The sequence below is a fragment of the Nothobranchius furzeri genome, chromosome 4, assembly GCF_043380555.1.
Source record: "Nothobranchius furzeri strain GRZ-AD chromosome 4, NfurGRZ-RIMD1, whole genome shotgun sequence".
NCBI classification, from domain to species: Eukaryota; Metazoa; Chordata; class Actinopteri; order Cyprinodontiformes; family Nothobranchiidae; genus Nothobranchius; species Nothobranchius furzeri.
Window position 1 is genome coordinate 5,114,854 of NC_091744.1, and position 16,806 is coordinate 5,131,659.

At 39.6% G+C, this 16,806-nt stretch overlaps 2 protein-coding genes across 2 annotated transcripts in view; both read left to right on the forward strand.

Moving 5' to 3' along the window:
- The window catches only part of cusr (Copper-only SOD repeat protein), a 38,653-nt gene extending 27,431 nt beyond the window's left edge, over positions 1–11,222 (forward strand). Inside the window, exons 9-10 of the mRNA XM_054743589.2 lie at positions 8,781–8,861; positions 10,195–11,222. Coding sequence (XP_054599564.1) covers positions 8,781–8,861; positions 10,195–10,280 — 167 coding nt within the window. The 3' untranslated portion in view covers positions 10,281–11,222. The remainder of the gene's footprint in view (positions 1–8,780; positions 8,862–10,194) is intronic.
- Positions 11,223–15,790: 4,568 nt separating this feature from the next.
- Positions 15,791–16,806, forward strand: part of xpnpep1 (X-prolyl aminopeptidase (aminopeptidase P) 1, soluble) — a 64,744-nt gene continuing 63,728 nt past the window's right edge. Inside the window, exon 1 of the mRNA XM_054743591.2 lies at positions 15,791–15,924. The gene's annotated coding sequence lies outside the window, so the exon portion shown is untranslated. The remainder of the gene's footprint in view (positions 15,925–16,806) is intronic.

Genomic DNA, 16,806 nt, shown 5'->3' on the forward strand with positions numbered 1-16,806 from the left:
TCGCCGATCACCGCTGATCCAATCTGCGCAGTTAAGGGGATGGAATTAATCCAATAGGCGATTGCTCAGAGGGCTACACTATACTCATAGAATCTGGGGTTACAATACATAACCAACGTTCCACCCTATGGGTGGCCTCTTAATAATCTTATTCAGAAAAATTATGCATTTTTACAATGTGAAAGCAAACCCCGTTAGGGGCAGAGACCTCTTGAAGCTCATATTAAACATTGTATGCAGAGAAGGTAAGAGAAGCTAGTAAATCATCAGACCTATTCCATGGGAGTGACTCTGAAAAGGAGCAAAAGCTCAGCTCTTTATCTTGGCAGGTGTCTCTATTCTCCTGTGTTCAGGCTCTTGGTTACATCAGTTACTTTTCCTTTTAATGAGCTGCATATATTTCTAACACAGCCTTCAGTGACATCAAGAAAAAAAAATAACTTTTTAACTCTAAAAGACATTATTCTCATTCTGAGAACAAATGAACAAACTGTGTGTGAGTATGTGTGTCCAGTTGCAATTTAACACAGACTCAGTAGCATAGAGAATCTTCTCACAACACCTAATCATCCCTTGATCAAAAAAACTGTAGATAGAATCTTGTCATGTTATTCTATTTAATAAGTAGACGGACGGAGGTATAGTACGAGTTTTCAAGTGTAATGAAGATGATCGCAGGGTAACACAGTTCCCCTTAAATGTTGAGCAAAAGTTATGAAATGAGACAAAATTCAAACAATAACATGTAAAAAGAAATGGATCTCCTGATAAGAAGTAGGTGCTTCACCTTTAAATATGTTTTTATTAGAGCTGGATACACAGGAAGATGTATGTTACTTAACCAACACTAGCAATGATAGAACATCTACATTTTGAAGAATTGTAGCATAGATTAAGTGGACAGCAGCCTTTTCAAATACATTCCTGGTCTAAAATAAATCAGGCTGACACAGCCTTTAAGGAAACACACAACTATAAATGAATTTAGAAATCTATTTGGGGGTCTATCCTTTAGCATTTCATATTTACGACGGCAAATCCCTTGAATAACAATATACAGTATATTAACCTTAAAATGGACCACTCCTTCACTTTTTAACTTTCTTCCTTCCTGTCTCATTAATTGTTTTCTTTCTTCCTAACTCCCTACCTTCTCTCTCCTTCCTTCTTCACACATGTAATCATCTAGCCTCAAGTAAGTTCTCAACATACTGGACAGTGTGAAGATATATGTCCACTCCAAAAGAGTCTAAATGTTGCAACGGATTAATGCTGTCCTGCAGTTCCAACATTTCATGATCTGAAAGAGGACTGTCCAGTACAGGGACATTGATCCCAGGATGAGGTTCAGTCATGTATCCATTTTCCTCCCATTCAGTCTCTGGTATCGGTATACTCTGGAAAAAGAAAGTGTGCATGAGCATTGTGCATAATGAATCTCAAGAAAACACATTTAATAAAGCTTTATCATGACCTTTTAACAATTACTTAACATCAATGATGTCAGGCAGAACCTAGCATCTCCATTATTTCATAAATTATTTTTTTTTTAATTAATGGGCAAATTTTATGTTAAAACAGCAGTGAGAATATCACATCTGGAAGGTCTAATGCCTTGCATTTTGAACTTGCAGATGTGTCATGACTTTGTAATGTCATGACATTATAGTTGACAGTGTCCATTTCAGTAGAGGTGCACACAAACAGAACTGTAATTTCAATAGCCATTTCGTCTTGAATCCAAGAAGCATAGTGCAGAGGTAGATTATCAAAGTGTTGAACATTTGATTTTTAGTTAAGGATCAACTTGACATGTGATCAGTCATTTTAACAGAACATACATTTGCCCCTGGATCAGAAACAGGATTCAGAGCCTGGCCCAGATGCCACAGCTGATTTGGTGACATGTTTTCCTCTGTCCTGATTGGATGGTTGTCCCATGCATCTCTAAAGACATCCAGGCTGGCCTGGATGCGAGACAAGAAAATATAGTGGCAACAAAACAGGTGAAGGATGTTACTGATGTCGAGCAAGTCTTGGTCTTCCAGAGAGTGCAGGATGTTGTAATATAAACCAGTAACACTCATGAAGACATCACGTCAGAGGCGCTCAATTCTGGATTTGGAGGGGGATTAAATAAAAGAAAATTAAAATATACACACACATTTACAGGTCCATTCATCCATTTTCAACTTGAGTTATCTTTTGAATGGTCACAGGGGGACTGGTGCCTATCTCCAGCAGTCAAAGTGTGAGACGAAGGGTACACCCTGGGCAGGTCAACAGGCACAGGCACGCGCGCACACACACACAAAGCTTCCAAATTAGGTTAAACTCACCGCTGATTGTGTACACTTTTTCCTGCAATGAAGCTGTTGGTGTCAGTTCCACGAACTGAGAACATTAATTCTGCAACACCTGCATTTTCTCTGCCATGATCTCCTCTCACCCTGAAACAAACAAACATTAGAATCTTGCTTCAAACATTTTTAATGCACATCTATAACAATCTACATCAATTTAAGTTTTACAGAAATTTCCTCATGTACCTTGCTACTAAGTGAGTAAACATTGTGGCATTATTAACCCTCTGCTGGGGAAATTTTTTTTTGAAAGAGGGAAATGTTCATTCCCCCCCCCCATAAATTTCACTTTATGACCTCAAATGGCATGTTATCTTTGGTCAATAACACACTTTAGGCAAAAGCAGATTTGTAACAGGGTAACAGACGGTAAAGTTGGGAATAACATGAATACCTCAGAGGAAAGCCATGCTCATTCACAGCTTCACTGAAGAGGCAAGGTGGGTGTCTGCCCGGTTGTTGTCAGCTACCTTCAGGTACATGATCTATGTAATTCAAGCACAAACACTCTCATATGACACACTTTTATACGGGCCAAAACAATCAATTACCAAATGAAAGGTACAACAGCCATACAATAACATGTTAGATAATTAAATAAGTTAAGATCTGATAAACTGTATTGTTTGTGTCAAATCTCACAGGAGTGATGGATGCAGTTTACAGAAGACCACTGCACTATACTGTTTTCATCCCTCTCCCGCCATCTTCTTTTGAATTTCTGACCACCCGCAATGTGGTTTACTTCCACATTCTCCCGTGACACTCAGAACTATTACCCACAATATAATTAAGATGCACTGATTTTGTGTATTCACTCATCGTGCAGGAGAAAACATGGCATGACAGACTATTATTGGATTCATGGGATTGTGTATCATATTCTTCCATTTAAAAATCAATATGGAGGAGTAAAGGCTAATGATTATTACAAGCCCTTACATTAACTGACTTTACAAATATGCAAAAAATAATAATGTGTATATTTTGGGATTTCTGAAAATCCCTTTGGTTTTTAGCCAACTGTTCAAACTGCTCGCTCCTGCTGGGACCCATTCCTATGCAGCCCTTTACTTCAAAATATAAGTTGTTAAAGGTATAAAACATATCTATAAAACAGAAGATAGCCAGAAAACACATTTGCAGCTGTTTGGTCCTTGACAATGAAAACACCTACCTTCCTTGAATAGCCGTCTATTCCCCCAAAGATAATAAAATTGTACCTGTTAAAACACAGACAATTAAAAATGCAACTCCCAAAACAAAAAATAACATCTCCAATTACACATAGACATTACCTGATGTCAATGTGCACCATATACTTTGGGCAAGGAACTGTGTACGTCCTTCTCACTACACATCCCAGACATGTCATTCGAGCAAGTACACCCGCACTGTCCACACGATGCATACAGTCGGTCCCACTGTACTCTATGTCCCTGGGGAAGTAGAGCACCTCGGACTACCCTGTACCCAGCATCTGGCATGTTGCTCTTAATTACTGTGATAAATGAATCTAGTTCCTCATAACTGCATTTACTGTATGTGGCAGATACAGGTATAATATTTTCAGACATCCGTCTAAATAGAGTTACTCTGGATACACCAAGGAGTTTGGTAATGACACTTGTTGGCAGACCCATTTCCACAAGGTGTTCGAGAGCCTCTCGCGACACCGCCAGTCGTGGGCGGCCACGAGAACCTCTTTCAACGTGTACCGTTATTAATGCCTTTTGATTATCTCTTTCCTGCTGGATAATAGTATTCAGATCTGAAAGAGCAGAAAGTATATCCTCTCCTACATCAACAATGTCACCTAGAGCACCTAATAAAACTAAATAATGGTGACAAGCAAACTGTAGCCCTTCCCCATCAACAGGTTGCCTCTCCAAGATGCTTGACAGTCGATCGTACAACCTTTGAAGGATGTCAAGCCTCAATGATTCCTAGAGGAAAAAACAACAAAAAAAAAAAAAAAAAACAGAACAAACATGAATTGGATAACTGTTGGGTAATAGAAATAAAATAACAACTTCCAAATATCTTATGGCACTTTTATTTTTTTAACACTCCAGCTATGCTAGTTTTAATAAAAAAACATTTTTAAATAAGACCAACTGTAGATTCAAAGGTACATGAAATGATGAAGCAGTATTTCTGTTTATTATGTGCCAGAGCTCATTGGCCAAAATTTAAAGATGTATTTTATTTAAAAAAAAATAATATTTCTTTAACTATTGCCCACCGCCAGAAAATCAAACATTTATGCACTGGCTCAGCCAGTGTCTGTCTCCTTATTACTGCACGCACAGCCTAAAGCAGGGGTGTCAAACTCAAATTCACAATAGGACCAAATTAAAAACTGGGACAAAATTGCGGCCCAAACTCAATATTTATTGAAAAGTTTATTTACAGATGTCTTGTTATTCAATTGGAAAGAAACTTATTTTTGCATCTGAACACAGAATCTGATATGACCAAATTACACACGTGTTTTAAATAAAACACATCACTCGTTACTTATGTCTCAATTTTTATTTACTCTTTTTACTCCTTACAATGTGTACATATTCAGTATTTAGATTGTTTTACCTTTTGGATATTTTAAGTTTGTCTGTTTTATGTTTTCTTTTAGTTTACTCTTTATTATTATGTTTTACTCTCCTGTTTGGCTCCTGTAATGAACGTTATTGCTGCTGTGACACCACAGTTTCCCCACTGAGGGACAATAAAGGGATTTTCTATTCTATTCTTCAATTTGTAGTCTGTCCAGTTCCCATTTTAGAGTAAGTTTAATCTTTTTTTCACAGGCCAACAACAGAAACCAAAAATAGCAATTATCTTCTATGAAAATATCTCAGTTATTAACTTTCATGCTTTGGAGCAGAAAAAGGGCATGACAATTAAATATTTCAAGCTCAGTTCGCTCCAATCTGATGGTCACCTTTTCCAGCCAGATACCTTCTTTCTAGGCGTTCAAAGTCGGAAACTCGCTGAGTAAACTGGGCGCTTAGAGCAGTATCTTCAGTTGTTTAAGACTGAGGGTAACGCTGCACACGCTGATTCTACTAGCATGGATGCTAATGATCGTAAACATAAAAGAGGGCTTGCTTCGTCTCGCGCGCAAACGCTGCAAAGCACTGTGGGATTAGAAGTCTTATCTGCAAAATCACCCGGCGGGCCAGTTTTAATATTATATATTTGATATTTGATTTCGCGGGGCAAAAAAAATAGACCAAGGGCTTGAGTTTGACAACCGTGGCCTAAAAAAATGGTACCTAGACACGCTAACTAACAAATGTTCGCCTGAGTTTAGCTTGATGTTAAACTAGATGAAGAATGTACCAGACTTCACGTAGCGTCTGGACTGAATTTAACATAAAACATTTTACTTGACCATGAAGAACGCTTCTACTCATAATTCTATAACATTGCATAAATTACAACGAGGGAATAAGATAAAACTGTTACTCACAGATTGTGACCGGTCCATCCCGCTCTGCCATGTGAACTGCAATACGCATGCGCACAGCAGATCTGTTCCGTAATATAAGGAGCCATATGACTGGCTGAAATCGAACAGCCCTGGCAGAATCATATATTTGATTGACAGATTCATTAGCCAATGGTGACGTTTGTTGATCTGCGACGTTAGGAGAGTCTCAAAATTCAGCACACCGATTTCTCTCACGAATGCAGGAAGGTTCACAAATGAGAAGCTGTTCGTGAATGCACCACACAGATTTCACTCACAAACGCAGAAAGGTTCACAAATGAGAAGCTGTTCGTAAATGCACATTCAGCTATTCGTATGATCTGTGAGTTTATATTACAAGTGTTCTTACAAATTATATTTGTGAACCACAGAGTGTGAACTTCAGAATTAGCGTGTGCATTTGTGGAAAATGTTGCGTGACTTATTGTTTCACATTATATTTATGTGTCAAAGAGTATGAATTTCCAAATGAGCGTGTGCATTTGTGTTCCTCCGAATTATATTTTATGAAACACAGTGTGGATTTCCGAATGAACATGTGCATTTGTGGAAAACGTTGTGTGACTTAATTCTTATTGAGACTGTTCTGGCCTCATAAAATGGCATCATCTGATCAAAATGACCAACTTCCTGCTGGTCTTGAAACATGGTTTCAGGAGACTTTTTGTAAGTCTCAAGACACATCATGAATGTACCAAATATCATAATCCTCAGTCAAAGCATGACATAGAGCTGACTGTTGTGATGGTCCTAGGGAGCACTATGTTAAAACTAAGCCATGCCTATGGAAAATTTGTATAATTATCTGTTTGGGGTTGGATTAGAGTAAATCACATTACATTTCGCACAGATGAGATGTGAATTGAAGAAATTAGAGGCAAACGTAATTCCATGGTGTGATGCCTAAATTCGCCATACTCCTTAAGCCCCACCCTCTTTTGAAACCTACCAGACACTACATATGTGTAACAAATTTCATAATCCTCAGTAAAAGCATGGTATGAGGCTGATAGTTTTAATTGCCCTAGGGGCCTGCTATTTTAAAGAAATAGGTCACACCCACTGATGTGGCAAGGGGTCAATATCTTAGGCTTAGCCATGCCTACACAGTTATACTTTTGAGTATGTTTTTCACAACTTTTGATCCTCAGTGGCTTATGAGTGAAATATGTCATTTTGAAGTCTATAGGTCAAAAACTCTACGATAAGTTAGCTTTAATTAAGCATGTGCAAAAAAGAAAAGAAGAAATAGTCATGTGACTAAAATGGCAGACTTCCTGTCAGATTTGGAAAGTGGCTCCATAGACCTTTTTGTAGGCTCTGAGACACTACATAAGTGTACCAATTTTCATAATCCTCAGTAAAAGCATGACATGGGGCTTACCATTTCAATGGTCCTAGGGGGAGCTATTTGAAAAAATAGACCACACCCACAGGATGTTTGCATCCATATCTGTTTGAGGTCAGATTAGTCACATTCATGCAAAATTTCCTGCAGATAAGTTGAGGAATGAGGAAATGAGGCAAACATATTGCTACGGCGTTACGCCTGAATTCGCCATACTGCCACAGCCCCGCCCTCTTTCAACACCTGCCAGTACTGGATGCTAAGTGAGCCCAACATGTCAACTGTTATTTGGCAGTGATTCATATTGGTTAGATCAAAAGGGTATAATTGGGAGCTTTCAGAGTAAACATGACCTTTTCTGTTGTGAGGGGGTGGAGCCTTGATGATGTCATCATCTGATTATTGATTGTTGTTTAGGAGTGGATGACAAACAACCACAAAAATTTTCGAGACTCTGTGTCCTACGATGATGACATTATGGCAATTTATATTTTTAGCGAGAAGTCAGTATTAGGCCAGGAGAAGTCCTGCTGCTGAGGTGCTAAGTTGTATCGGTTGTATCAGCCCTGCTATGCAGTTTTCTACCTGCAGGGGGCTCTGATATTATATACAACACAACCGATATGGTTTACGAAACCAATTTTTTAATTGGCTATAAAACACAAAAGGAAGGTTAAGGTGCAGAAATAACTAAATAAGATGATAATGGCTGTTACAAAGTTTGTAATAATATATTAACAATGTTTACTTTTTATATTTTTCAAAGATTACAACACTTTAAAAGTCACGGTTTACGAGACCATCAAAAATGGTCTCATAAACCTATTGGTTTCATAATGCTGGTGTGTAAACTGACAAATAGGTCTCACAAACCATAAGCGCACACACACACACACACCTAGCTGGAGGAGGGCATAAGCACACACACACACACACACACACACACACACACACACACACACACACACACACACACACACACACACACACACACACACACACACACACACACACACAACTGGAACAATAGACCTATGGAAATTATGGTGGGGAGACTGAAGGAACACAGGACCTGAGAGGGAATATCTGGAGGGCTGAAGACCAGGGGACACAAGAGGAACACAAAGAGACACAGACACAGACCATCAGGGTTTAGGACTATGAACAATTACAGGCATTGAAAATCTTTAGAAAACCTAAAAAAAACTCCTCAGTAACTTGAAGCTGGAGGTGAATGTCCGTGCGTCTCGTTTTTCAACCTGTCCTCTTTCCCATGGGGGAACAGATGGTTATCTGTGGAAGGGCTTCACACAATGAAGCAGAGGAGAGGCAACAATGCCCTCACGAGTCTCCCGCTCGGTGAAAAGTTTACTATCACAGTGATACCCTAGAAGTTCCAACTCTGTGAGCAAGAGTGTGAGAGAAGAAAGCTACATGCAGTTGTCTCTGTACAGCAAGCGTCTGAGAGAGTGATCAGAGCAGCTTTAAAAGTTGAACAGAGAGAACTGAACCAAAATTATTGCAAAACATCTCACTGTATGTGTTAAGTATGTTTTACCTTTGTGTTTTAAAGGGACCGTCAGCACAGATCTGCTGAATTCTGTCAAGACCAGCAACCAAATGGGCCAGTTCAAAGAGTCTACTACATGCACAAGTAAGTACGCTCAGGTTTAGATCAATGCACTGACTCAAAGAGAAAAAAATCTGAAAAATGCCTCATGATTCTGAATCAACTACGTTGGACTGAAAGCTCATGTTGTTCAAATCAAATCAAATTCACTTTATTTATCCGTTCAATTGCAGATAGTGTCAGCATAGTCCATAAAAACAGCATCAAAACATGCATACACATTCTATTTAGAAGAATACTCACACCTACAAACACTTAAAGGAATTAAAAATGTAATAATAAAATAATAAAAGATTTTCGGTTCAATCTGGATTCACCGTAATGTGGTCACAGTCAGTTTTGCTGTGGTGGAGGGAAGAAAACTGGAGGAAGCCATTTTTGTCTTCACTGGGGGGGGGGGGGGGGCCTGGACTGCCGTTCTGATGGTAACCGGGTGTAACAGGAGTGGAGAGCACGTGACGGGTCCGTGGAGATCTGTGTGCCTTTCCTGAAAACGAAAGTGTTGCATGTGCTGGTTAGTGACTGCTGCTCCTGACCGATGACTTTACTGCTTATCCTGATTATTGTATTGAGCAGGTTACGCTGAGCAAGTGTGAATGAACCAAACCAGGCAGAACTGTTGAATGTGAGAATGGGTTCGATAAAGCATCTATAGAAAGCAGCAAGGATGGATTGGTGGACCTGAAGTTTGTGAAGATTACAGAGAAAATAGAGGCGCTGTTGACATTTTGTCCAGTTCTTTTTGCAGCAGTCCTTCTGTGTTTGTAGTGTCCATGATCAGTGTGTCACCTGACTATTTGATGTAGGTGATTCCTGGGGTTGTGCTCCTGCAGTCATTGGCGTATAAGATGAACAGAAGTGGAGAGATCACTGAACCTTGTGGAGAACCAGTAGAGAGTGATTCTACTGAACTGAGGTGGCCGTTAACCCTGACACTCTGCTCCCTCCCCATGAGAAAGGAGAGGACCCAGAAGATGATATGGGGGGCTAACATTCAGATTCAGCACTTTACGTCCCATAAGATGTGGCTGTACTGTGTTGAATGCATAAAGTTTGCAAAGTGCTGAGGACAGCTGAAGGGACACAGTCAGAAGAATGGTGTTCCTCAACCTCTGCGTCAAGTACAGAGGGTGAAGAGTTTATAGGCGTTTTATACTTAAAGCTCTCGTTCACTGAGAAAAGTATATATGTTTATGAAATGCAATCAGTTTCACATACGTGCTGAGGGTGAACGTGTTCATGTCCCTAGTTGACATAAACAAAACTAAAAGATAATTTCTGGTTCCAGGTACAGTTTATTGCCTGTGTCTTCTTTGAATTATTGTTTTATCTGAAATAAACTGTTGGTCTGTTTCAGGACATTCAGGGTCGTTGCTGATGCTGGGAAGTCTCCCTCTTACCTTGATGTTTGCTGTTGCCTGTCTGCTGCAGACTTTGCTGTAGTTACAGTGAGAGTGACTGTGCCACTCTGCATCACCATCATCGGTGGAGATATGAGGATCATCTTGTAATAAAACTGTGAAGACGGTCTAGTCAAAACTACTGTGATTTTCAATCAAATGTTTTTTGTGCAAACTTATGAGAAAATGAGATCTTCCAATTTGACATTTAACTTTTTTTAATAATTGATTTGGAACATAAATATGATTTTCAGGTGAGTGTGTGTGTGTGTGTGTGTGTGTGTGTGTGTGTGTGTGTGTGTGAGAGAGAGAGAGAGAGAGAGAGAGAGAGAGAGAGAGAGAGAGAGAGAGAGAGAGAGAGAGAGAGAGAGAGAGAGAGAGAGAGAGAGAGAGAGAGAGAGAGAGAGAGAGAGAGAGAGAGAGAGAATACTCTCATTTGAGATTACAGGCAATTATTTCTTTTACATGTGGGCAAAAAATGTAATGATTGTTTTTAAGGCCTGGGAGTTTTCTTTTCTTTTAAGGGTTGTCTAAATTTTTATTTGAAATGATGTAAATATCTGAAAAGTGGTGAATAAAGGCATGGAAAGGGTATTTCTTCTTTTTCAAATTGAAAAAGGAACAAATAACTGAATGGAACACAAATGAAGATGATTCAGACAGGACAATTAAAACTTTATTTATTCAACAGTGTTAGACAAAAGTGGGTAGAGTCAAAGAAAAAATCCACCAGGTTAATCTAACAAATATACTTTTTGATTTACATTAAATGAATGAGGGAAAGTTTGCACCCTCCAGTGGAAGAATTTTGGAACTTCACTTTTTTTTTGTCTTGGCGGTACCGTAGCTGGGTTAAAGGGAGAAAAGGAATTTACGTTTACAAAATTACAATATTTACTCAGTAAAAATGCTTCATGTGAATGAATTATTTCAAAATAAAACTTGCATTTTTGAGTTAGCAACAGGAAAACCCACTCTACAGTCTGTTTCTCTCAATGTTTAGCTTTAAAAAAAGTGCATTCATGCAACAGAGGTTACACATGGCTGGACATAATTGTTATTTTTAGTCAATGTGAAAACCTCAGCTAGGTAAAGAGCTAAGTTTTTTACTGACACAAAATAATTTTAAAAGGGAAATTAGCACCGTCCTGTGGAAATTATTTCCTTAGTGTTTAGCTCAAAAGAATTGAATGTTTTCTATGTATAGACATAATTATTATTTGTAGTCAAAGCGAAAAACTGAGCTAGCTAAAGGGATTTTTAAAAACTGTTTTTAATAGACATTAAAAAGTTGAGTAGGGAAATTTCGCGTCCTCCGGTGGAGAAGATTTGGAACTTCACTCTGGATGTGGGGAACAATTTAGGAGATTATTTTAGCCTCAATATCCCAATTAAACTTAAAAATCTACTTGGTATTTGTTGTCTTTGTGGGAAAAAAAGTAGGTGGTGTAGAGGGAGAAGAGGGATTAAATTATGTAAAATTACAATATTTACTCAGTAAAAATGCTTCTTGTGAATTATTCATAATAAAACCGGCTATTCCACTCTTTTATCTCAATATACAGCTACAATCAAAACTGTATGTGACCTAAGTAAGTCGATTTGGATAAAAGCGTCTGCCAAATAAATAAACATAAACATAAACCTAGAGGATTGTATGCTTCGATCCTAAACCGTAGGTAATAACACTTCAAGAAACCATAGCAGAGGCTTGTTCACAAGTTAACAATACTTTTATTAACAAGACACATCGAAAACCACAGATAAGATTCACCAAAACAGATGGGGATAAAAGGAGTGGACTTAAACACTAAAGAGAGAGGAGGGAAAAGCTATGACAATGCTGGCCCTGGGATCACACACACACACACACACACACACACACACACACACACACACCGCCAGCCAACTACTATTTAAAAGCACAAGCTGCTGTAGGGAACAAACACAAAAGACAACATAAAGCAAAACACCCAGTGCTCCCTTTAACAAAAGCTCATAAACACGCCCCCAGAAGCGAGTAAAACCCTTGACAAACCCCTACAACGGATACTCTAAATGAAGTCACCTACCCTCCCAGAAACAGCAATGTCATCAAGCTAACTACTAGCTTCACCGTGAAGCTAGTAGAAGTAGTTAGCAGTGGCGGTTTTACCATTAGGCATAGGTCGGCGGCTGCCTGGGGCCCCCTTTTGTTGGGGGCCCCCTAGCCCTGACTGCTGGCATCCCTCTGTTAATGCCACAATGGACTACTCCTTTAAGATGCCAATACACAAACAGGAAGTAATTGGTAGTCATTACAGTCCAATCCAGTTGGTGGCAGTAATGTACCAAATTGTTGTTTACCAAGTGCCATAAGACCACGAGTAAGTAGAAGAAGAGGAAAACAGAAAATGAAGAAGAGAGACGGGAGCATTTGTAATAAACTCGAAGCAGTAGTCAAAACATTAAGCATGAAATGGAGTTATCCTAGTGGTTCCAGTGAGAGAAAGAAGCAGCTTGCTTTAAAAAAGCTTTTATCTTCACTTCCCAAAGTGACATAGTTTTTCTATGTAAACATCAAAAGGAAGCAGAAAAGGAAAGACAATAGAAAATGTTTAAAGGTAGGAAAACATAGACCAAAATGGAAAATAGAAGGAAAAAAAAGGAAGGCAAAAGAACAGGAGCCCTGACAGGAAGAAGAAAGCAGAGCTAATAATGAAGGCACTCAAAGGGAGAGAAAGACAGGAAAAAAGAGGAGGGCTAATAAAAAGTGAAAATAACCCATGTCAGAAGAGGGAAGAGTTTCGCAAATCCAGTTAAAGATTGTCAAAAATTTTGTGTAAGGGGACTATGTATGTATTTGCCTTGTGCCCCCAAATTGCTAAATCTGCCACACGGGATAGTTTTCCTATTACTACTACTGCTAATAAAAATAATAATAATGAGAATAATAATAAATAGTGGATTTTTTTTAAAGTCAGCAACACACACACACACACACACACACACACACACACACACACACACACACACACACACACACACACACACTTTATTCCAGAACTGTGCTGCTCTGGGTGGCTGCATGTTGGAGTAGCTCTGTTGACTATGTGTAAGTTTTGTTTTTTCTTGGACATTTTATTCTTCTAGTTTCTCAAGAAAAACTGTATTTTTTTGGACATTTTTTTCTGTTTCTGGTGCTGTGAAGCTTGAAGGATTTTAACTGCTATTTCTTCACTTTTTCACTTTTTGTGCATTTGTTATGATGTGTAACCATGGCAACAATCTGGTTTACAATCGGGAGCAGCTGATTAACATTGGAAATGCTGAAATAATACCTCAACTGAAGCCACAAATCCCAAATGAGCTAAAACGCAAGAAGCGTGGGTGCAGAGCGGGAGCAAAACGGGGACAGAGAAAGAGGAAATTAAAACCATCTATTCCATCGATCATAATGGGCAATATGAGATCACTGGCCAACAAGATGGAGGGACTCCAAGCCCTTTCAAGGACTTAGCCAGAGTTTCGGCAGTGCAGTGTTATGTGTTTCACAGAGACGTGGCTGCAGGACCATATCCCCAATTCCAGCGTCTCTCTGCCAGGATTCCTGACTGTACGAGCAGACAGAGATCTGAAGAGGAGCGGGAAAAGAAAAGGAGGTGGAGTGGCAGTGCTTGTCAACAACAGATGGTGCCATCCTGGTCATGTTTCAGTGAAATGTCATCTCTGCAGCCCAGATTTTGAACTCTTGGCAGTAAGTTGTCGCCCATATTATTTGCCAAGAGAGTTCACCAGTGTTGTCTTGGCAACCGTTTATATTTCACCTTCAGCCTTTGCTGAAAAAGCATGTGATGCCATCAGTTCCGTTGTCGCTAAGCTACAAACCCAGCACCCCAATGCATTTGTGGCTACCGTAAATCCTCTAATATTAGCCTGTATTTAATTAACTGTGGGTATCATATTTTGGCCGGTGTCGGAGTCGGCGGAGGTGAATAATGGCCGTTTTTTTTATTGTGGCCGGGTGGAATGTGGTAACAAGCAAGTACGGGGGGCAGTGGTGTCATTCGTCTCACTTTTGATTTGCCAGTGATAGACCGCGAGGGTAACTCTAACCATGCGGAGATGAAGAGGAGGCGAACATTTGACATCAAGTTCAAAGAGAACGTGCTGATTATGCTGCAGAACACTCTGGGGAGTAGTAGGGGTTGTATGAACTAGTCACTAGTCGACTTCACCGCTCTACAGTGACTTTTTATGCCTGTCATCGCTAGTCGCTGTCACGTGATAATGACCGGCAAGATGCAGTCCACGGAAAAGACAGCAGCCTGCTGTCAGCAGGTGACAAGCTCCTGCACGTCGGGAGGCAACGCGCTGTGCCAGAGCGTCTGTACTGACACCCGCCGTAAAACGGACATTTAACCAAATTGTGACGTTTACCCTCTTGCAATTTAACCTTCCCCTCAGGTGTCGCCACCTCAAAAACTAATTTAACACGCAATCGTTCATGTCGGCTCGTTTCCTTTTATGTTTTTTGTTTTTTTATTCTTTTATTTGTGCCTGATGCATTTCGCTGCTGTGGATCGGGGCACATCACCTGTTTTGTCCTTGGTGACGTGATGTGGCCGGCAAGCAGCGAGCACTCCGCTGTTTTTGCGGTCGGTAGATCTTTTAGAACTGCAGTTCAAAGGTAACTCATAAGGTGAATATATATGAACCCAGGTAGCAGTTTCTCTTTAGGATTGAGAGGAGATGCAGGAAGATAATAATTAGAGACAGGACAGAAAAATAGTCAAATAAAAACAAGTTAGTTTTTGTACCTGGTGGTTGCAACAAACAGACACCATTGAAGGTAATCAGAAGTGAGGAGCAGAAAATGAAATAATTATTTTAATGTTTAGAGCAGCAGGAACTCCGAGAGGCTGCAGGTGCATCAGTGAGTTTGCGGCCGCTGCGCAGGGGGAGGGGGGAGAGGGCTGAAGCAGAAACTACCGTTGTTAAAAGAAATGTGTTTAACTTTGGAAATGTGGGCGCAATTTTAATTGTCAAAAACTCCAGTGAACCATTAGTTCATTTTGCTCAATTAGAAATTGAGGCCTGCCTCTAATTCTGGTCCTCCTTCCAATAAAGGCCTGAAGCTTGATGAGCTTGAGTCAAATACAGACCCGGGCCTGTATTAGAGGATTTACGGTATATCTGGTGATTTTAATCATGCCTCGCTCTCTGCTACACTTCCAACATTTCAACAGTTTGTCAGCTGCTCCACCAGAGAAAACAAGACCTTGTCTTCAGTCAGAGGCTTCTTGTTTCGCTGCAACACTGACCGCTACTGGAGATCCTTCCTGCCAACAGCCTTTGTAATAACTACAATAACACTTTGATGACTTGATTATTATTATAGTAATCAGAATCCAGTAGACTCGCCTCTTACATATATATATATATATATTATATATACATATATATATATATATATATATATATATATATATATATATATATATATATATATATATATATTATGTATATGTGTGTGTGTGTGTGTGTGTGTGTGAGGCGAGTCTACTGCAGGAAACCGTGCTCACGTGACCATTGACGTCACCGAGGAAATGGCAGCCTCCTGCTTTGTGAACTGACACAAGGTTTTCGAGCTAGTAAACAAAAAGCGCTTGGGTTTCTAACGCTGGAAAAATTCTTTAAAGGCAAAGGTGCGTGTGTGTTTAATATTTTACTGCCTGGATGTGGGAACTATACAGCTAGTGGTGGTTTGGAGGGTAATCCGACGGCTGAAAGAAGCCATTTAACTGTTTTCATAGAGGATGTGGACGGTCGGTAATCCCACACGTGTGGGTGTAGTCTGCAGTCCGTTACCAAAGTAGCAATAAAGCTCTTTACTTCGGTCTTTAACCTGCTTGAAACACTCGTAACCTTTATCCCATTGGTGTGCAACTACTACACCCACTTACACCAGATTCCACGGTCAGTCGGAACAAATTAGTTTGGTTTGGTTAAACTTGTGCCTGTCGAGAAAGGAGTAAAAATAAAACCACATACACACTTTTACCTCGTATAAAACTATATAAGTCTAACAAAGATCCTCATTCGTGACCGTTAGGTTAGCTAGTGAATTACATATTGAATATGATGCATCTGAAGCCCACTTGTAAACAACATGGCACGCGGAGCTTTTAGCCAATCGGAGAGCTCATCGATGCAGAATACTGCAACATGATTGGTCGGTTGGTGGGCGTTGGAAATTCCAGCAGACGTGTATAAATGTTGAAATTAAATCCAATACTTTATCTGCTATTAGACCAGGTTTTTGCAACTGGGGAAAACTCACATTTATAGACATTTGACCATTGATTTTATCTATATAATTGTATTTTAATTGAGAATTGTTTTGTTTGTTTTAACACCAGTTCAAGCAACGTAGGTGCATACATATTAATGTGATGCACAAATAATGTACCAGAAAATTGTAACAATGAAAACGTATGAACAGGAAGCAATGTGGGGTTTACCTGAAAACTAACCACCCAGTCCAAAACAGAAATACTGCAAAGTAAGGAGGTGGACGAGCTAGGACC